Source organism: Rhinolophus hipposideros (genome assembly GCF_964194185.1).
Source record: "Rhinolophus hipposideros genome assembly, chromosome: 24".
NCBI classification, from domain to species: domain Eukaryota; kingdom Metazoa; phylum Chordata; class Mammalia; order Chiroptera; family Rhinolophidae; genus Rhinolophus; species Rhinolophus hipposideros.
The window spans coordinates 33,987,480-34,009,114 of NC_138070.1; the positions used below are offsets into that span (position 1 = coordinate 33,987,480).

Here is a 21,635-nt window from a genome sequence, read left to right on the forward strand (position 1 = left end):
CCCTCACCATTCCACTGACATTGCTCTTTTCAAGGTTCCAGTGAGCTCCACGTTATAAAGTTAAACAGTCCTTGTCATCTCTGACCTGCCCTGATTTTATTTGTCAGCAACCATAAACCTCTTCCTTGAAACTTTTTCCTCACTTGACATCTGGGATACCATTTCCCTGTTTTAATCTGATGGGAAGCTCCTTGTTGGTGTTTCGTGCTGGTCACTTCTCTGTTCCTGAGCTCTAATGTTCAAATTCTTTATGGCTCATTCCTTGGAATGAATTCTCCATCTGATCTGGTGATGTCATCCAGACAGCTTTAAATAGGATCTATGTGTTCATAAGTCCGAGATGTCTGTCTCCATTAGGAACCTTTCCTGAACTCCTCTTGTCTTACCTCTGCCTTCTGGGCACGCCCCTGGGGAGGCTACCAGTCTCAGTGGAACTACCAGGGAACTGAACTAGTCTGTTTCCCTCCTAGAACCTGCCCCACATTCGGCCTTTTCTCAGTAAATTGCAACTTCATCTGCCCCCAATTGCACAGGCCCTACGAGGTATGATCGAAAAATACGGTGAGTGTTTACATAAAAACGTATTACAATAAAAGGCACATTGCCATCAATCCCTCTCAAAATACCCCCCTCGCTTTGAAAACAGTTATCTCATCATTCTTGCCACTTTCTTAAGCAGTTCTGGAAGTTCTCTTTTTTGAGTGTCTTTACTTCATTCTCCATCATGACAATACTTAGTGTCACACATTGCTTCTGATACGGCAATTTCTGTCAAATAAAACCATTATGGTGTGTCCTCATCTACCTTATTCACCAGATCTGGCACCATGTGACTTCTGGCTCTTCCCCAAAGTCAAAAGAACCACGAAAGGTAAATGTTTTGAATTGATTCAGGACATCGAGGCAGCCACAGCAACACCACTAAAGACACTCACAAAAGAGGACTTCCAGAACTGCTTCAGAAAGTGTCAAGAACAATGGGATAAATGTATTCAACGCAAGGGAGAGTATGCTTTTTTTTTTTTTTGAAAGGCCACTCTTTCTTTTTTTTTTTTCAGGTGTACAATTCTGTATTACATCATCTATAAATCCCACTGTGTGTTCACCACCCAGAGTCAGTTCTCCTTCCATCACCATATATTTGATCCCCCTTACCCTCATCTCCCTCCCCCCACCCCCCTTCCTTCTGGTAACCACTAAACTATTGTCTGTGTGTCTGTGAGTTTTTGTTTCTCATTTGTTTGTCTTGTTCTTTTGTTGTTTTTGGTTTACGTACCACATATCAGTGAAATCAAAGGGTTCTCTGCTTTTTCTGTCTGACTTATTTTGCTTAGAATTATACTCTCAAGATCCATCCATGTTGTCACAAATGTTCCTATATCATCTTTTCTTACTGCCGAATAGTATTCCATTGTGTATATATACCACAACTTCTTTCTCCATTCATCTATCGAAGGACATTTTGGTTGTTTCCATGTCTTGGCCACCGTAAACAAAGCTGCAATGAACATTGGAGCACACGTGTCTTTATGTATAAATGTTTTCAAAGTTTTGGGGTAGATATCTAGGAGAGGGATTGCTGGGTCATATAGTAATTCTATTCGTAATTTTTTGAGGAACCTCCACACTGCCTTCCATAACGGCTGCACCAGTCTGCATTCCCACCAACAGTGTATGAAAGTTCCTTTTTCTCCACAGCCTCTCCAACACTTGTTGCTATTTGTTTTGTTGATGATAGCCATTCTGACTGGGGTGAGGTGATATCTCATTGTGGTTTTTATTTGCATTTCTCTGATGATTAGCGATGTTGAGCATTTTTTCATGTGTCTATTTGCCATTTGTATGTCCTCTTTGGAGAAATGTCTCTTCAGGTGGTCTGCCCATTTTTCAATTGGGTTGTTTGTTTTTTTGTTGTTGAGTTACATGAGTTCCTTGTATATTTTGGGTATTAGCCCCTTATCGGAGGCACTGTTTGCAAAAATTTTCTCCCATTCAGTTGGTTGCCTCTTTATTTTGTCAATAGTTTCTTTTGCTGTGCAGAAGCTTTTAAGTTTCATATAGTCCCATTCGTTTATTTTAGCTTTTACTTCCATTGCCTTTGGAGTCAAATTCATAAAATGCTCTTTGAACCCAAGGTCCATAAGTTTAGTACCTATGTTTTCTTCTATGCACTTTATTGTGTCAGGTCTTATGCTTAAGTCTTTGATCCATTTTGAATTAATTTTGGTACATGGTGACAGATAGCAGTCCAGTTTCATTCTTTTGCACGTGGCTATCCAATAAGGGAGAGTATTTTTAGGGGGATTAATGGCAATGTATCTTTTACTGTAAATTTTTTTTTTTTAATTTCAGCATTCACTGTATTTTTTGATCACTCTTTGTAAACCTTATAGTCAATTTTGACTCCTCTCCTTCCATATGCCTGCCACTCAGCCATCAGCACATCCTTTTTATCTTTAGTTTTATCCTCAGAATTTATCCAGAATCCAAGTAAGTTCCACCACCCCAAGTATTACCACAATTTTGTGCATTATTGCAGCAGCATTGGGACTAATCTCCCTTTATTTTTTGTCACTGTTGACTCATAACTTTTTCTCAGCACAGCAGCCATTGAAAATGTCATTCGGATTATGTCACCCTCCAAATGAACTCCAGGTGCACATTGTCTCCAGCAGAGTGAAGTGCAAGTTTGCGAATGACCTCAGAGGGCCTCCCGCATGACCTCTGTGACCTGGCCAGTGTTTCTCACTTTCCCCTGGCCCACCCTGATCCACCCTCCTGGCCCCTTTGCTGTTCCTCTAATGTGCTAGACACCCCCAGGCTTCTGCCAGTTCTGCGGGTCACAGATATTCCTATTCCTCCCCGCTTTTCTCTGAGGTCACCTCAAAGTGAGGCTTCCTTCGAGCACCCATTTGAAATTGTAACTTCTCCCAGAGCTCTGCCCTGCTTTGTTATTGCCTTCTAACATTCTGGGTAGTTTGTGTGTTTTGTTTATCTGTCTCACCGCAGCAGTAAGCTCTGCTGGGCCTGGGTTCTGTCTTGTTTAGCCATGCTCCTGTGCCTGGGCACTGTTTGTGCACTGAAAGGATGCCAATGGATGTAGGGCCATCCTGTCCACTACCCGCTGTTCCGGGGGCCTCCTACAATCACTGGCCTCTGCTGCAACACACCTAGCACTTTATTGTTCCTTCTGCATTGCCCTCCATTGGCTCGAACATTTGAAGAAAGGGATTTGCGTTTCTGTAGCCCAAGGCCAGCGCCTGGTGTGGAGCTAGCAATCAGGGAATGACTGTGGCTGAATGGGTGGGGGAAGGCACTGGTCCCCAGGCAGGATAAGTGAGTTCTTCAAGCACCTGGACTGTCTCCTGATGAAGACCAGCAGCCATTCCTGTCATTTCCACGAGGTGGCGCTGTCTTCCCGTGGCTTCTTTCAAGTCCTCCAGCTCTCAGCGGTCTGGGTAGGGGCTTGGAGTGGGCGGTGGGGGTAAGCTGTGGCCAGTGCTGGTAGGGAGGCAAGACCCTTTGAAGTTGGTGCAGATTTTCAGCACTCCAGCATTCTGCAGGGGAAAGCCTCGTGTGGATGCTCCCTCCACCCCCCGGGAATGACTTATTTTCAATTAATTAAAAATGTAATTAAAGTAACTCGTTCACAAAGTCTGAAAGTCAAGTCATAGAAATGCTTACTAAGAAATACTGTGTAGGGGCTGGCCGGGTGGCTCAGGCAGTTGGAGCTCCCGTGCTCCTAACGCGGAAGGCTGCCAGTTCGATTCCCACATGGGCCAGTGCCAGATGGCTCAGCTGGTTGGAGCGTGGCCTCTCAACCAGGAGGTTACCGGTTCAACAGCTTGAGTCCTGCAAGGGATGGTGGGCCACGCCCCCTGCAACTAAGATTGAACACAGCACCTTGAGCTGAGTTGCCGCTGAGCTCCCAGATGGCTCTGTTGGTTGGAGCGGGTCCTCTCAAACTCAAGGTTGCCTGTTTGACTCCCACAAGATATGGTGGGCTGCGCTCCCTACAACTAAAAACGGCAACTGGACCTGGAGCTGAATCTGTGCCCTCCACAACTAAGATTGAAAGGACAACAAGTTGACTTGGAAAAAGTCCTGGAAGTACACACTGTTCCCTAATAAAGTCCTGGTAAAAAAAAAAAAAATATATATATATATGTATGTGTATATATATATATATATATATATATATATATATATATATATATAGTGTATATATAGTGTAGCCTCCCTCCTCCCACTATTCAGAAATGACATTTTGAACTCTTTAATTTTTCGTCTGACATTTTCCTTCATAATTTCAAATAAGATACATATAATACTCTGTATTTACACGTATTGATTTAAAAGTCTACCTACTGATTCCTCGTTCTGGTTGAGGATCTGGTTCTCTTTTCCATCTCACCTACCCAGGGCTTTCCTGGTGGTGTAGACACGGCCCCTTCCCCATCTGATTGACATCGATAGTCGGTGTTTGCGCATGACTGACAGGTGATGTCCTCAGGCAGGCTTCACAGTGGGACCAATAGTTTGCACAATTTTTGTGCATTGACTCACTTCCAGTGTGCTTGTCACTTTCAATGCAATTATGGTGTTTGCTTTTCTTTTCAATTCTCTTTTCTCTTCACTCTTCCCCTTTCTCTTTTAAACACTTTACCAACGATATTCCACACTCCTATCACGGGTGTTTTTTCAAATGCCTGTACGTATCACACTGTATCAAGTCTGATAGGGCTGTTGGCAGCCTCTGCATCGGTAACCTGAGACAGGCCTCTGTGTCTGCTGTTAAACCTGTTTCCTGGAACTCGGAAGAAAGCATTGATTTGTTACTTTCTAACAACCACTATTGCTGCTGAAGTGCAAAGACATTCTTGTTCCTGATCCTTTTATATGTTCTATTCTTTTTCTCTCCTATTGTTAGAACATTTTAGAATTTTCCTTTTATCCTTGATATTCTGGCATTTCACAGTGGTATTCTTTGGCATGAAACTTTCTCCTTTCTGTGGCACTTCTGGGGGTCATTTGAATTGGAACAGTTATGGTCATAATGGTGAGACGTTCATTTATTGCATTTCTTTGATATGCTTTTCCCTCTTTTTTCTGAACTTTGGTCATTCCTGTTTTTTATAGATTGGACTCTCGTAGCGACTTTAAGTCACTTTTCAATTTCTTTTCTTTTCCCGTTAGTTCTACCTTCTGGGTGATTCCTCAACTTTTGTCTTCTAGTCCTTCTGTTATTTCCTGGATCCTGTTTTTCTTGAGTGTGTTTCTTTGTGCATAACGTGCTTTTTAAATGGATACTATCTTCTCTCTCTATATATACTATATCCTAAAAAAAAAGGATATTTTACTTTTTTTTTTTTTAAACATTTACCTATTCTGCTCAGTCTTCCATGTGATTTACTCAATTGCCTGGCTCTTGACTGAGCAGTTTAAGGAAGAGGCACTAACCGGCCACTTGGGAACTGAGTGCTAGGAGAGGCTGGTGACAGGGGTGCTGCTCTGTGGGGGACTGAGTTGTGGTGGGCTCTTTCAATGAGAGCCCCAAACATCAGTGTTTGGAGATACTGTTTTTAGATATATTAAATGTTTCCAGAGAAGAATACTTTGGTCTATTGCTACAGATATTCTGGGAGCAGGTGGGGGGAATGGGCAGGGTTCCCCTTGTTCAGATTGACCGTATTCCCCCTTCTAGGCTCTTACCCACACTCCTACTGTGCTGAAACCCTCCAAACCTGGAGGCGTCAGCTTTCCCAGAGCGTGTAGCCCCTGAGGGGATGGCCACCAGGGGGGAAAGAGGCTTAAGGAATGCATGAGACAGGGGACGGGTGTCCTCCCTTGCACAGTTCCTTGGACGTGAGCTGGGGAGCCAGCCATAACTTCTTCCACTTTCCTAGGCCATTTACCAACCCACCAACCATTTTCAATCTCCCAAGATTTTCTTGAAACCATCTCTGCTATGTCTCCTCTCCAGTTCTTGTTCCTTGCAGCCTTCCACCTTTTCATTCCTTTAATTTTATTTCAGTGGAGTGTCAAAAAAGGATAGAAATAGATGCTATTGTTTAGTTAGTCATACTAATCCTGTTGATGTCTGAGTTTTCTGCCTGGTCAGTTTCAGACAGGCTTCCTGCCTTCAAGGAGTTTCCACTGAAGGTGAGGAAACTTAAGGCATGAAACTTTCTTCTTTCTGGGGTCTGGATACAGTGTCTTACCCCCGAGGGTTTCTGGAGGACAGTGACATCACAGAACAATGGGTCAGATGGGCCTGGGGTTGCCGAGTAACTCTGCTGCTCACCTATTGTGTGACCTTGAGGGGTGTTAGTTAACCTCAGGAGCCTCAGTTCTTGTTTGTTTTGAATCACTGCTAACCAGGGGCTCATGTTCAACAGGAGAGACTGAGGGTGGCCAGCTGGCCAGGCTGGTTCCGGCTCTGTCATGCCTTTCCAGGCCTGTTGGACCTCAGGCCACAGCTGGTGCACGTGAGGCCCACTGCCCTGTAGACAGCAGCAGTGAGAGAACCTCAGAGCCACGTTCTGCAGCTGGGGTGGGCCAGGCATCCATGGCCGTAGGCCAAGCGTAGCACCTCTGTGTTGGGCATACCTTTCAGTGATGGACAGCCATTTACAATACAATCATAAATGAAAAAATGAACACATCCTGGGGTATAATAGAAAATTAGCAGCCATCTAAGAAATAAAAGGGGAATCTACATTTAGTCCATTGCCTTGTACTAGATGCTTGAGGTATAAAGATCAGACTGGAGTTTCCTACAAAAGAATAATTAACAGAAATGCACGTAAAAATTACATTAATCTGAACAGATGCTTAGTGAGTGACTGCTCTGTAAGGTCTGTGCTGAGTGGGAGACTTGCCAAGACGAACAAGATAAACCTGAAGTCAGAGGAACTAAACTCTAATTGGAGGTGGGAAATAATGTCAAGATTAGTTACTTTATTTTGCCGGTGAATTAAGAAAGGTCTGGGGTAATTGGAAAAGTCTTCCAGTTTCCTGACAATACTTTGTTTCTCTTTACTGCTTTCCATTCACAGTGCTGGCCACCATCAACTTAAAGTCGCAACATGAGCTGCAGTTATTAACCACCTTTCTCTTCAGTGTCCAGGTGAGTCTGATCCAGGGAAAGCTGCGTGCCCTGCTCAGCATGCGTGTAGAAATTCCTAAAGTTAAGCTGAGCCTCTTTGTCAGCAAGTCTTTTCTTCTTTGGAGTGCCTGCAACTGTGCTCAGGACTCCCCACATGGGGAGAGGGATTCTGGGTTCTGTCAGACTTTCTGCTCACAGCCGTCCTTTTGTGCTGCAAATCCCAACCCTGTGCTCCATGTTGCCGGCCCCTGGCAAGGGAAATTGAACATTGCTCTGAGGTGTTGCTGCGTGGGCCGATGCATGAATGTGGTTTTCACCTCTTGAGAAGGGGGATCCTTTTTGAGGCGTTAGGCTTGGTGCACTCACAGAGACTCTTCACTAGAATTTTGTGGATTCAGTTAGCCCCGGACTGCTCCATTTGGGCCGGGCCCTAGGGATTGAGGGGAGAAACACTTCCATGTCCTGCACTGTGCACATCTGACTTTAACCTGTAAGGCCCCTCTGGGTCTAGAAATATTATTGTCACCAGCAAGACAGGAAGCCTGGTCCATTCCAGATTAGAAGGAATGATGAGTTTCTGGATACATCTCAACACCCATCAGATGGATGGGAATTTAAAGTTAAATCCAGTGCTAATTGATTTCTATTGAGTTTGTGCGTCTCTCCTGAGAGGATGGATATAATCTAGCCAAGGCAGCTGTGGCCCATTCACTGAACTGAGAGGCCTCATCTCTTACCCCGCATTACTGAAGGGTCTGGCCCCAGCCACCACTGTTGGACATACATGTGATTCCCTAGGCCCAGACCACTTTGGGCCCAGACCACTGCTGGGGTGTCTGTGTCTGCCCATGAATAGATGCATATGGAGATACTGGGATTGTTCTGTGTCCCTACTGTCCCCCACCTCCCCTGCCCCGAGCAGAGGTAGTAACCGAAGGCACAGCCATATGAAGTTACTACTGCAGGGTAGAAAGGACCACCCATGTGTATGCTGAGGCTACTACTGGAATTTAGAGGGTGAAGCAGAATGGGTAGGGAAGGTGCCCAGGAAGAGATGGGACAGTTGGGACCCCACCCCTGGCAGACCTAGTTAGGCAGATCAGGGGAGAGACAACGGATACAGGTGGCCCCAGGGCCTGCCCCTTTCTCCTTTCCTTCCTTCCTCCACTATTTACTGAGTGCCTGCCCTTTTCCTGGAGTGGCCTGGGCCCCATTACCCTGTAGGGACTAAGACGATGGAGCCTCTGCCTTTATGGAGCTGTAACCTGCTAGAGGAGAGACGTGTTAAATCAACAGTTGCCTAGTAACTCAATAGGATTGTACCTGAGTGCTGTCCAGGAGCAGTACAGAAAGCTGTGAGCTGCCTCTTCACCCACTCATTGTGTGCCCTCTCTGTGCTTCTCTTTCCTCTTTCGGAAAGTGGGGATAATCATAGTACCTACTCATAGGGCTGTTTGAGGGTCACATGAGGTACTGTGTGGACAGCACGCAGGACAGCTGTGCTTCATGGTGGCTCCTGCATAGTCATCCTTGGAGAAGTGGCCACAGCTGTGTGCCCAGGCTGGCCATCCCATTGACACAGCGGTGCTGCTCAGGCCTTTCTGTCCGCAGTTCAGTGATGTCCGTTTTCCTCAAGGAAGGGGGCATGGGTGCTTGCTTGTTCAGATCCGTCTCCTTTGAATGGTCAAACAGTACAGGCCCCAGCTCTGCTTCCCTTTGGGGTGTCGCGTAGCACATCACTGATTCTTCATGTCCAGTGATGAAGACAATGAAGGTGGACGTTTCTAGAGCACTTCCTAAGGGCCAGGTACTGTATGCTAAGGGCTTTACATGCATGATATCATTTAATTTTCCAAGTACCCATGTATGCGGGCTATTGTCATTACTATTTTACAGTTAAGGACACAGATTCATAGAACGGATAAAGTACCCCGTAGTAAGTGGCAGGCTAGGGAGCACAGCACAGTCTGAGAGAGTGCACAGCTCTGGCTTGAAAGTCGTTGTACAGTGTCATGACCTGGGCCATTGTGAAGCCATACCCCCCTTCCTTCACCCCAGCATGCTCAGGTCAGGGAGCATCCTCCGGGCACTGGAGATTACTGACATGTGGGACTTACAATGTACTTCTCCCTTTCTAGTGACTTAAATGTAGTACAGTATATCTCCTTGGGAGGGAGACAGCTGTAAAGAAAAGCAAGCCACCAGTTTGCCAAAAATATTATTGTACTATTTTGGCCTTTTTTCTGGTGTTGTTGGTACCTTCTACTCAATAGCTCATAAATCTGACCCATCACCTTGGATCAGATTTTGTTGCTCTGTATTCAGTTGCCCCTAAATGTAAGGCTGTCACTAACAGAGAAGGTACTTGATGAAAGAGGAAGGCTGTTGTGTGAAACCTGAAATACCAGCATATCAGTCCTCACCCACCTCCACACCCCTGCCGCTAAGGTGCTCTGGTACTTCTGCTGCAAACATAGCAGAGTAGAGCATGGTTCTGAGGACAATGCCTGCATCTCTGAGACAATCCTGTGCCAAAGTCAGTATTCTGAAGTAATATTTCAGACCTATTGAATGTCCCAGCCAAGCTTTGAAGCCAGACATCATGGCTGCAGAGCTTGCTCTGTGAATAGCTGCACTACAATGCCCTGTTCTTCTGGTCCAATTTTGTGAACATCTGTTGAAACTAACCTGGACCTTGAAGAGGGATTCGCTCTGCAGCCCTCTGACTGTTGCAGCTAAAAGGAAGCAGCAGTGGAGGGCTCTGTGTCCACAATACAGTTATCCTAACAGACCATTCTCCTCCCCGGGAGAGGACAGACAAAGCTTGGCGTGATCCAGAAAGCAAAGCACGTAAAGACTCCCAAAGCAGATACTGAACTCTAATGAAGACTTACTTTGAACAGAGCCCCATGTTTCCTCGCCAGCACTGTATGCAACATAGACTTAAATGTCAGATCTGAAACCATAAAATACCTAGAAGAAAATATAGGAAGAAACTTCATGGACATTACCCGGAGTAAGATTTTTACTGATATATCCCCTCGCGTGAGGGAAGTAAGAGAAAAAATAAACATGTGGGATTACATCAAACTAAAAAGTTTTTTCACAGCAAAGGAAACCATCAATAAAACAAAAAGGGATCCTACTGAATGGGAAAAGATATTTGCCAATGATATATCTGATAAGGGATTAATTCACAAATCTATAAAAAACTTACTCAACTCAACTCCAAAAAAACAAACAACCCAATTAAAAAATGGGCAGAGGACTTGAGGAGACATTTTTCTAAAAAGAACATACAGAAGGCAAGAAGACTTATGAAGAAATGCTCAACCTCACTATCCATCAGAGAAATGCAAATAAAAACCACAATGAGATACCACCTCACTCCAGTCAAAATGGCTATCATCAATAAATCAACAAACAACAAATGCTGGCGTGGATGTGGAGAAAAGGGAACGCTAGTGCACTGTTGGTGGGATTGCAGATTAGTGCAGCCACTATGGAAAACAGTATGGAGGTATCTCAGAAATCTGAAAATGGAACTACCCTATGATCCAGTAATTCCACTCCTAGGCATCTACCTGGAGAAATCCAAAACTTCAATTGAAAAATCAGTATGCACTCCTATGTTTATTGCAGCACTTTACACAATAGCCAAGATATGGAAACAACCAAAATGCCCATCGGTAGATGACTGGATTAAGAAACTGTGGTACATTTATACAATGGAGTATTACCCAGCCATAAAGAAGAAAGAAATCTTATCATTTGCAACAACATGGATGGATCTAGAGAACATTATGTTAAGTGAAATAAGTCAGAAAGAGAAAGACAAGTACCATATGATCTCACTTACATGCGGAATCTAAAGAAAAGAATATGTGAATGAACTAATCAGAGACAGTTTTGAGGACACAAAGAAAAAACCGAGAGTTGTTAGATGGGTGGGGGCTGGCGGGGTTGGGGATAAGGGGAAAGGTGAATGGATTAGGAAGCAGCTGGTAACCACAAGATGGCCTCAGGGTTTTCTGAAAATTAATTTGGGGAACTTATTCAATAATGTTGTAAATATTTTGTTGAGTATCCGATGGACATGCGTCCTATTTGGGAGACCACCTCAGGGATACTGTGGATACCTGACCATGGCATTGTACACCAGAAGCTAAACATTAATGAATGCCAACTATAATTTTATATATATAATGTGATGGCTCGGTGCGAGGTTGGAGGGATAATGGATGGGGGGAGGGGGGTTCACAGTGTGAGGGATATAAATGATGAATGTCTAAGTATTACCTTATCTTGTACACCTGAAACTAATAGAAAAACAACAAAAAACAAACAAACAAACAAACAAAAAACCACATTAGGCAGCAGGGTCTGCTGCATCACCTTCGGGAATGCCTTCTACTTTCCAGCTGCAGTGTGGAGACCACACGTGGAGGCTGAGCTGGTGCAGACGCATTTGTTCTCATCTGCGCTCTGCTTTCAGTGGCCTCTGAGACCAGGGGTGTAGCCAGGAGGGAGTTGGCGGGACAGAGGGGTTGACACTTGCTTCCAGGAGGGGTTCCCTGCTGTCTTTCTCTTTTGACCAGCTGACGTCTCATTTTGTGGCACCCAGAGGGCTCAGCCCAAGATGGTGATGGAGTACTGGACAGGGTGGTTTGACTCCTGGGGAGGTCCCCACAACATCCTGGATTCTTCTGGTGAGTGCTTTGCAGTGCCTACACCCACATGGGTGTGGATCTAACAAGGAGGAATAAGTTCCAGATAATCTACTACTTGAGGTAAAGGAGCTGTTGCAGGGCAAGGCTTCTGGGGCAATTTGCGTGTAATAGTCAGGTCTTGATGTTCCAGAATCACTTGCCTTGGTATTGGAAGTGAACGGTGGGGCTTTCAGCATTGCTTCTGTGATTACATAAGTAATGTATGCCTATTGCAAACACCTAGCAAATACAGAAAATGTATAAAGAAGAAATAAAAATCCTAGAGCCCAAAGAAAACGTTGTGATGTCCACTGTCCAGGCAGTTCTCTGTATTGTATCTCTGTCTGCAGCCCTCTGTGCACCTACAGATAGAGATGTGGACAAATGCTGTCATATCTGCTCTTTGTCACCTGCTTGTGTCAGCGAATGACACAACCGGACAGCTTTGTCTGCTATTAGACATAGATTCCATCACTGTTGTAAAGAATGCAAAGAAACCCACTGTACTGGTGAATAAATCACAGTTTATTTACCCAATCTCTTATTAATGAACACTTAGGTTGTTTTCAGTGATTTTTGTTAATTGAACACCATTTTAGTGAGCATCCTTGAACATCCAATTTTGCAGACTTGGCATATTTTTTCCCTATGATAATTTCCTAGCAACAGAATTGTATATGAATGCAATTTTTGATATATATATTTACTAAACTGCTTTCCAGGAAGATTGTAGCAATTCTTAGCTCTCCATTATTAAACGAGAATACCTATTTCCCACAGATTCATCAACACTGAGTATTAAAATAATTTTTAATATTTACCAATCTGCTACACACACTTGTGTGTGTGTGTGTATATATGTTAATATGTATATTAATATATAAATCCTTAGAAACTGTCTTTTCATGTCATTGGTTCATTAATAAAGGTGGGAGGGGGAGGTGGTCAGCACTATATCAGTATCTCTAATTATGAATCCTATCACTTTGTGTCCTTCTAAGTTGGGGTAACAGTTGAGAAGCATGCCTGGTAGAGACAGAAGGCTGCACTGGGCTGCAGGTGGTGCAAATAGTAGTCAATGGAGGCTTGCCTGTGATTTATGAAACAACCGGAGGCCCCAAGCCCTGGGGCTGTGATTCTGGCCATTTCTCTTTGTCCTCCTGTGACTGGGGTTTTAGCAAAAGCTGAAGGAAAGAGCCACAGTGTTGAACTGGAGGAGGGATTGGGAAAGGTGAGAGTACCAAAGGGACTTATGGCTCGTCTCAAACTCTAACTCACTCTGCACATTCACCTTCCTCCCCAACCGCTGTAGAGGTTTTAAAAGCAGTGTCTGCCATCATTGATGCTGGCTCTTCCATCAACCTCTACATGTTCCATGGAGGCACCAACTTTGGCTTCATAAATGGAGCCATGCATTTTCATGAATATAAGTCTGAGGTCACCAGCTATGGTAAGTATTCCCCAATACTTCCACCTCCCTGGAACACCCCAACATTTCTGTGTCTAGACTTTCTATGGAGAGTCCTTTAGGGATAGCCCTGGCATCTTTAATGTACTTGGCTCTGAAGTGCCTGCGAAAGGTGGAGGTTAGGTCTGGATTGTCACTTTTAAACTTCTAGAGCAGTCAGAGGCTGAAGTCAGCTGACATGTCTGCGAGCCTCTGGAAGTCAGCTGGAGGGAGTGAGAGAGGCACTCGCAGGCGAGGGAGGTCCTTAGATGAGGGCAGCCTCCTCTCCCTGCTCAGGCCCTTGAAATGATATGGCCCCTACCCCTCTTTAGATTGAGAGTCCCCAGAAGGCAGGAAAGACGCCGGGAAATTTAGGGTCATGTGGGGTCATGGGCAGTTTTGGTGGCACTTTCAAGCATTTAGTATTTATATTATTCTGACTGACAGCCCATACCCAAAGTGTTTTGCTGCCAAAATTGCTGGAATGAAAACCGTGCTGCCCGAGTCCAGCTTCCCCCTTTTCTCTTTGCTGCCACAGATATTGTCCTGGCACATGAGTGACCAGTGACTATGCGCTGGTGTCTTGCAGACTATGACGCGGTGCTGACAGAGGCCGGCGATTACACAGACAAATACAACAAGCTCCGAGAATTCTTTGGCTCCATCTCAGGTACCTGGCCAACAGCAGACTCAAGTACCAACTTGGGCCCTTGCTTTTGCTCTGAGACCCTCTAAAGAGTTATTTTCTCAGTATTGCACATTACTTCCAGTTGGTTTGTGTACAAGAACACCCTAAGAGAAAGATAGGCAATTCTGAGAGACTGTTTTCCTCATGGTTTGTGTCTTGCCACGTTTGCCCTTCTGTAGGTGTTAATACTCCTGAGGATATGGGAAGGCCCCGTCCTCCCCACTGGCATCACCTTTCCAGTGGGATCTAGGCATGTGTGAGGATGGGCCTGTTTCCCTGTTGGCTCTAGGATTAAGGAGCACATTGGGTCATGGATAGTAGCCAGTGGTTGGGAAGGCTGGAGGAGGCAGTGACTGTTTGGTCCTTTCGGGACGGCCCTGTTGTCTGTTTTTCAGGTGGCCCTCTTCCTCCCCCACCTGACCTTCTTCCCAAGACTGCATACGAGTCAGTGAGGCCAACTTTATACCTGTCACTGTGGGATGCCCTCCAGTACATGGAGGAGGTGAGCACTGCCATCAGGAGAGCAAGGCCAGCAAGCCCTCGCAACAGATGTTGTGGAGGATGAGAACATTAGCGCTTGACAACCTTGAGGTCCACTCTCCAACTTTAGAACTCAGAGTAAAGAGAACAGACTCATGCTGGAGTAGGAAGTGGGAAGGAACAAAACGAACTGGAAGAAAAACTGGGTAACACAGTGGGGATTCCCTTTCTGCAGCCTCGGTGGGCAGAGAGGAGGGTGCACTACCTGTAGCTGATGCAGAGGGATGTTGTGATCCAAAACGATGATGGCTTAAAAGGCTAAAAAGCCACTAAATTGTAGGGTTCATTCCCCTCTTTCACATCCCCCATCCCTGTGACCCTGGAGAGCCATGAGAAGTCAAGACAGAAAAAAAATGTTAGTGGCCCCTGCCCTGCCGCTGCCCCCAGTATGCTAGCCCCCAGGTGGGTTCTAAATAGTACCCCGCACTCCCCCAGAAGGCTCAACACGAGGTTTCTGCCTTCTTTCTCCTCTGCCTAAGCCTGTGCACCCTGTCTTCTCTCTGTACAGCCAATCAATTCTGAAAAGCCTATCAATATGGAGAACCTGTCAGTAAATGATGGAAACGGCCAGTCCTTTGGGTACACTCTGTATGAGACCTCTATTGACTCATCTGGCACCCTCAGTGGCCTTGTGCGTGACCGGGGACAGGTAGGAATAGCTCCTCATAATTCCTATGACTTGTAGTGTTCAAGCCCTACAATATACCCCTGACTCTACTGCCTCTGTATGCTCCTATATCTGGCTGTTACCAGTGTATAGAGATGGCCCTTCACTGTCAGCTGTGCAGTCCTTTGCGCCTATAATCATGGGCACTCATTTTTCCTCTATACCCGCCTAACTCCCTCCTCAGCACACACACACAGTGTGACCTCTTTCTTTGCTTTAGCAGAGATCCCTCTTAGGCTTCCTTCCTGTCGACCCATGGATGCTCTCTGTCTGTTTATCTGGCAGGTCTTTGTGAACACAGTATCTATAGGATTCTTGGACTATAAAAGGAGGAAGATCTCTATCCCCTTGATCCAGGTTTGTTTCTTGGGGAACTGGGTGGTGGCTAGAGCTAGCCATTTCCTGAACAGGTTTGGTGAGAGTCAAGGTTAGGAAGACCTGGAAGACAGGAGGCTCCTTAACCAGAGCTGTATGTGGAGAGTGAAGCAGAACATTGCTTTCTGATCAGCAGGGATGCTTTCCCTCACAGAGCTTAGAGAAGAACTGGGGTTCTACAGAGAAACCCTGAGGTATACTTGTGACCTATGGCTGGGGGACCAGGCGGTCATCATCGACCACTGTGTTCCTGGCAGGGTTACACCACACTGAGGATCTTGGTGGAGAATTGTGGGCGAGTCAACTACGGGGATAATATCGATGACCAGCGCAAAGGTGGGTCGCAGCACACGCTGAAAGAAAAGCTACTGATACTCAGCATATGTCTGACTATCCTTTCTCCATTCCAGCTCCTCAGCAGGCCATGAGGCTGATTGCAGTGAGATGGGTCATGGAAACCATTGGAGGGAGGTGGAGTCACCAAAGCCCATTGGAGGGAGGTGGGACTTGGAGAACCATTGTAGTTAGCTGGGGTCTTGGAGGCCCCTTACAGTGAGGAGGGTCATAGAGGGTTATTGGAGGGAGGTGGGTCATGGAGCCCCATTGTAGTGATGTGGGTCATGGAGGCTCATTGCAATCAGGTGGGTATTGGAGGCTCATTGGAGGGAGGCGGGTCATGGAGGCCTATCTCAGTGAGGTAGGTCATGGAGGCCCACAGAGGGAGGTGGGTCATGGAGGCCCATTGGAGGGAGGTGGTGTGGGTGTGAGATGCCCACCTGGGTTCAGACCTCTTACTTATTAGCACTCCCTGTATGTGTTCTCCACATGCCCTTGGTGAATACACAGCAGACACTGAGCCTGCCTGCTTTAGCAGGGCACTGCCTGTGTGTTGTGTGTTGTGTGTTGTGTGGGGGGTGGAGTGGGTGGGTGGGGCGGGGAGGCACCTGAGAGGCAAGCAAGAGAATTCCGAGAAATCCAAACAAGGAATAGGACTCCTGCCTTCTTGGGTTTCCACCTTGAATTTCTTTTCTTGATTCACCTTGGAAATTCACTGATGATTTTATTTGTGGTGGACAGTAGGCAGGACACACAGGTAAACAAAATCCTCTTTATGGCATACCTCTCTAGGAATATTCCACCAATTAATTTTATTTTCCCTGGCTTTCTAAACCGTCTCTGCTTAAATTGGCCTCTTCCTTCCTATCTGTCTATTAAAATGCGGGTGGTTTCATGTTAGTTATAAAATAAGAACTCAGAAAAAGTAAGTCCTACTGTGGTAAGACTGGTGACCTCCCAACTCTCTCACTGGTTTTTGCCTCTGTAATGAGGAAACATGTACATCCCTTCCTGCCTGCCAAGGAAGCCATGTGGTCCAGCCATTGGGAGCTTTCCAGATCCTGGGGATCAGCCCTCTCCAGAAGGGTCTCAAAGTAGCTTCTGTCACTATCCAGGCTTACCTTCCCTTTTCCCTAAACAGTCCTCTAGCATTCTTCCTTGGGTCTCAGTTTCTTCCTCCAAGGAACTCCTACTCCAGGCTGCTTTTCATTTCCTTTGTGGGATGAGACTGCCAGTTTGACCCTTTCCTAGTCTTTGCCTTCCCAGACCCCTGGTCCAGGTGTGCCCTGGATTCTCATTGTGGAGTTCCCATCCTCTGGAACAGTTCACTGTTTATAACTCACAGACCTCCTTTCCAGAAATGTGTATGTTCCCTCACACACCAAGACCTGCAATTTCAGAGAGGCCCCCATGAAGAATAGGCCCCATGAAGCCTGTTCTCATTCCCTGGCCTATCCAGATTCTACTCTAGCAACTCAGCAGCTCCATGGTTGAGAGGACCTTGAGGCTGCTCTGGGACAGAGTTGACCCCTTCCCTACGGCACTAATCACTATTCGAGTGTGTGCAGTTCCCCAGAGTTGTACATCCAAGTGATATTGCCATCTGTTCACAATTTATAAATACTGAAAAAATATCTATCTTTAATTTTAGGTCATGTAGATTTCTGGCTGAGTTATTAGGTCTGTTTAGTCTGGGAGCCCACTAAAACTGGCCTTGAAGCTAGGCTAGAACCACTGTGAACTCTTGGTCTTCTGCCCTTTGGGCCTCATTTTATTGTTTTGGGATTGTCAGCCCCCAAATGGGAGCTTCTCCCTCAGAGACAGGCCAGAGACTGTTCATGCCCCTGACATTCTGAGCTCTGTCATTGCCCTCAATGTATTTTTTTCATGCAAATCCTAGGTCCTGACAAATACTAGTATTACTCATTTTCATCCCCTTTGGGGTTTATAGGGAAGGTTTTCAGGCATGTGATGAGCCCATTAGGGAGTATAAACTTCAAGAGAAATCCTCACTTAAACTTTCCAGAAACTTTCCATGGATGTGCCTGGCCACAGCCAGGTCAGTTGTCCCGTCTTTGGCCTTGCTCATGTTTCCTTGTCTCCTTCCCACAGGTTTAATTGGAAATATCTATCTGAATAATTCTCCCCTGAAAAACTTCAGAATCTATAGCCTGGATATGAAAGAGAGCTTCTTTCAGAGGTGGGTCCCTACCAGGGCAGTGTGTGAACTCCTAGTTAACATGCAGGAAGAGCCAGGAAGGCCCTGAGAGCTGCTCTGGCCTCACCCCTCCTTCCCAGTCACATGTGAACAGAACAGAACCCAGAGCAACTGGCCCGGGTAGGGACAGTGCCAGCATTGGAGACTAGGGAATTTCCACAATATCACCCTGCTGCCAGTCCTGTGCCCTGGTTGACAGGTAGGGAACTTTGAATGCCTTTGCAATTAGCTGCAGGATGGGACCCAGATCTGAGAAAGTACCCTCCTTCCTTTCTTGTCTTCCATTCTGTCCATAGGTTCAGTGCCAGCATTTGGAATCCTGTCCCCGATTCACCCATATTCCCTGCTTTCTTCCTGGGTGCCTTATCCATTGACCTTTTCCCTCTGGACACCTTTATGGAGCTGAAGGTTTGTAGCCCTTTCCTGCTCAGGTTCTCATCCTCTCTCAGAGTGCTCTGAGCCTGAGCCATGAGGAGGGGCTTGCTCCCCTCAAGGTACGCCTGAGCCTTGCTGGAGCCCTCTCTACCACCTTTGCCTAGAGGATCTCCATCTTTGTGTTGCCCTCTCTGAAAGGGCCCCATGAGGCCTCCTTTGGGTGAAGGGAGTGGGCTCAAAGCAAAAGAATCACCTGAGGGTTCCTACATCCAATCTGAGCTTGGATGCCCTGCCTGGGAAGTCAGAGCTATTAGGATGGAAGACAGAACACCCGACCCAGTAACCTCATGGCTATCGAGATACCCATTTACATTGGTCTCTTGGAAGCTGAGAGAATGCATGGCAGGTGTCTAACCATGGCTCTGCCTTCCTGTGGTACTTGACATTTGCTGGCTCTTGTGGTTGACTAACACCTTCCCTGCTCTGTTGAAGGGCTGGGAGAAAGGGGTTGTATTCATCAATAGCCAAAACCTTGGACGCTACTGGAACATCGGACCCCAGGAGACCCTCTATCTTCCAGGTACCTGGTTGGACCAAGGCATCAACCAGGTGGGAACACTTGCAGTCCCTTCCATTTTCCCTGGGACTCCCTTCTCTTTCCTGCTCTCCCTTATATCACAGTGTTTCTCTTGGGGAGGGGGGCAGGGAAGGCCCTTGTCACAGTCTATTAAGGCTGGTTAGGGCAGGAGAGGGGCAGAAGTCCCTTCTGTCCTCTTCCTTGGTGCTTATGAGTTGTGGGTCCCTGTTCTTTCTAGCCCAGTTCCCAACCACTTCCCTCATCTGGCTCCCCCTTCTTTCCGCAGGTCATTGTTTTCGAGGAGGAGATGGCAGGCCCTGTGATACGGTTCACTGAAACACCCTACCTAGGCAGGAACCAGTACCTTAACTGAGCAGCGCTTCCCAGCGCCTCCTGCTGGAGAGCAGCAGGAGTGCCCCCTTCCTCACAGCTAGGGGTTCGGGGTGGGAGTTCCTACCCATTCTCAGGAAGTTTCTTCGCTTTCCCATTCCCGAATCCTGAGATAGAAACTGTTTTCTGTTCTCCACAATGAATTGTTTCCACAAACTGACGGCCGATACTACCAACCACTTGGGTTCAAGAAGCCGATTTTCCCGATTTCCTGACCAACTTTTCTTGGGATTCGGGAATGGAAAAGCGGGAAAAAAAAAAAAAATCCTGAGAATAGGCGGGAATTCCTGCCCGGAAACCCTACTCACAGCTGACTGGAGCCTGGGTGTGCTAACCCCCTCACACCCTCCCATCAGGAGAGTGTCCTTAAGTAGCAACCTCAGGGAGCCAAGGGCTACCTCTCTGCCCACTGCTTTAGTTCAAGACCCTAAATCTGAGAGAATTGAAGAAGAGAGGTGGGATGGGGAGGGAGGGTCTCCCTTCTTACCTGAATGGCTTCTTGACTGGGCTGTGTTGATGGCACCTTTCCTACTCCCTGCTTTTCTGAGGGAGGACAGAAGGATGTCTGGGGTTGGAATAGTCAGATCTCCATGTGGTGACACATGGACCTCAAGAGAGGTCCTGACTAACTGGGCATGGCTGCTGCATATGTGTGCTCCTATGAGCTTTCTCACCTGACCTTGCCACATCTCTCAGGGCCCCTTTTTGTTTCTGAAATAGTGGGTTTGTCACCACTTGTAGAGGACAGAGAAGGGGGCGGGGGTGTCTCAGCTCATTCAACTCTGTTCTTTTTTTTTTTTTTTTCAACTCTGTTCTTTCTTTACAATTCTCAAACCTTTTCTGGGATTCTGGAAGATACTTCATTTGAGAGACACACATTTTTCCTTTTCATTCCCACTCTAATTGCATCCGACAGCATGACAAGCCGAGCTTAAGAGAAACAGAAATACTCAGCCACTTGTTTTCCTGAATTAGAGAGTATTTCCAGTTGTCCTCAGTGAGAAGAGGAGGCAATGTAGATCCTAGCAGAAGCCACACCCCTATTAGAGGGTGCAGGAGAAAAAGTGCAGAGGACCCAGCTGCAGTGGTGTTGGTAGATTGCCTCCTGGAAATGTTGAGTCGCCACGGGGCCTGCAGGCCTAGCGCACACCTTGCCTCCAGCTCAGTCTCCCTCCCTGAACCTCCTGTGAACAAGTAGCAGGGAGGAGAGGCAGCCTTCCTTGGCAGTTGTCTGGCCAAATGTGAGGCTCTTGTTCTGGGCATTGAGTCCAGTGGTTTGGCTCAGGTTCTCTGTCCTGAATTGCAATAAAACAATAGAGTTGAGCAAACCCTCTTTGGTGGTATTTCTCTGATCCCATCTGTTAGCCAGAGGCAAAAGGCAGTATGCAGTCAGGCACAACAGCTAGCGCAGCTGGTACTCGATAGCCAGATGCTGACTCCTTACCACTTCCCTCCTGACCCCCCCCCCCACCCCTTGAAATGTCACTGTGGATTGGAAGTGCCCTTGGAGAGGAGAAGTCCAATACAAATCCATTCTAGTGCCGGTGAGAGTCTGCTGGACAGCCAAGTTCTCTACATATGAGTCAGCTCCAGTGGTGAGTTTTCTTCACAAACAACATCTGGATTCTACTGCCACAAACTACCTTTAATAATAGGCAAAGTCAAATAGCAGACACCTCCCCAGGACAGTGCCTACACCAGGCGCCCATAAAGACAGGTGGGGAGTAGCCTGCCATGAGGCCCCCAGCAGCCCCACAGGCTTGCATCCCGTGCTTCGCTAAGGAAAGGGTTCCGTACTGGGGACAGTTGTGTTGTGCAGCCCCTTGGCCCGACAGCTGAGCTGGGTCAAGGACAGAGAGTCATAGGGGGCTGGGCAGAGAAGTGAAGCTTATTAAAGTGAACTCCATGGACGATGGCTGGGTGGCCAAATGAGGCAAAGTCCCCAGTCTTGGCCAAACTCACCAGCTATTCTTGAACTGCTTTGGAACAGAAAGCACGGAGCTAAGGCGTGGAGGAGACCAGGACTACTTGGGTGCATGAGTAGCGCTGGGGAGCAGTATTGCTGCTCCTCCCTTTACACCAAAGTGTGCTTCTACAAAGTTGTATGTAAGTTGGCTTCTGTTGGAAAATGTGACCAGGAACTGGTATTTAAAGGAATCTTACAGTGAATCCTTTTGTAAAGTGAAGAATCCCCTCAAATTACTC

At 46.6% G+C, this 21,635-nt stretch overlaps 1 protein-coding gene across 1 annotated transcript in view; it reads left to right on the plus strand.

Annotated features, from left to right (window-relative positions):
* The window catches only part of GLB1L2 (galactosidase beta 1 like 2), a gene marked incomplete at its 5' end in the record, with an annotated part of 52,435 nt that extends 31,680 nt beyond the window's left edge, over nucleotides 1–20,755 (plus strand). The window contains 12 exons of the mRNA XM_081037172.1: nucleotides 7,059–7,129; nucleotides 11,733–11,817; nucleotides 13,130–13,267; nucleotides 13,854–13,934; nucleotides 14,348–14,454; nucleotides 15,001–15,141; nucleotides 15,445–15,516; nucleotides 15,792–15,870; nucleotides 17,983–18,070; nucleotides 18,385–18,496; nucleotides 18,956–19,072; nucleotides 19,327–20,755. Of these exons, the coding sequence (XP_080893298.1) occupies nucleotides 7,059–7,129; nucleotides 11,733–11,817; nucleotides 13,130–13,267; nucleotides 13,854–13,934; nucleotides 14,348–14,454; nucleotides 15,001–15,141; nucleotides 15,445–15,516; nucleotides 15,792–15,870; nucleotides 17,983–18,070; nucleotides 18,385–18,496; nucleotides 18,956–19,072; nucleotides 19,327–19,413 (1,178 nt within the window). The 3' untranslated portion in view covers nucleotides 19,414–20,755. The remainder of the gene's footprint in view (nucleotides 1–7,058; nucleotides 7,130–11,732; nucleotides 11,818–13,129; nucleotides 13,268–13,853; nucleotides 13,935–14,347; nucleotides 14,455–15,000; nucleotides 15,142–15,444; nucleotides 15,517–15,791; nucleotides 15,871–17,982; nucleotides 18,071–18,384; nucleotides 18,497–18,955; nucleotides 19,073–19,326) is intronic.
* Between the last annotated feature and the right edge of the window lie 880 nt (nucleotides 20,756–21,635).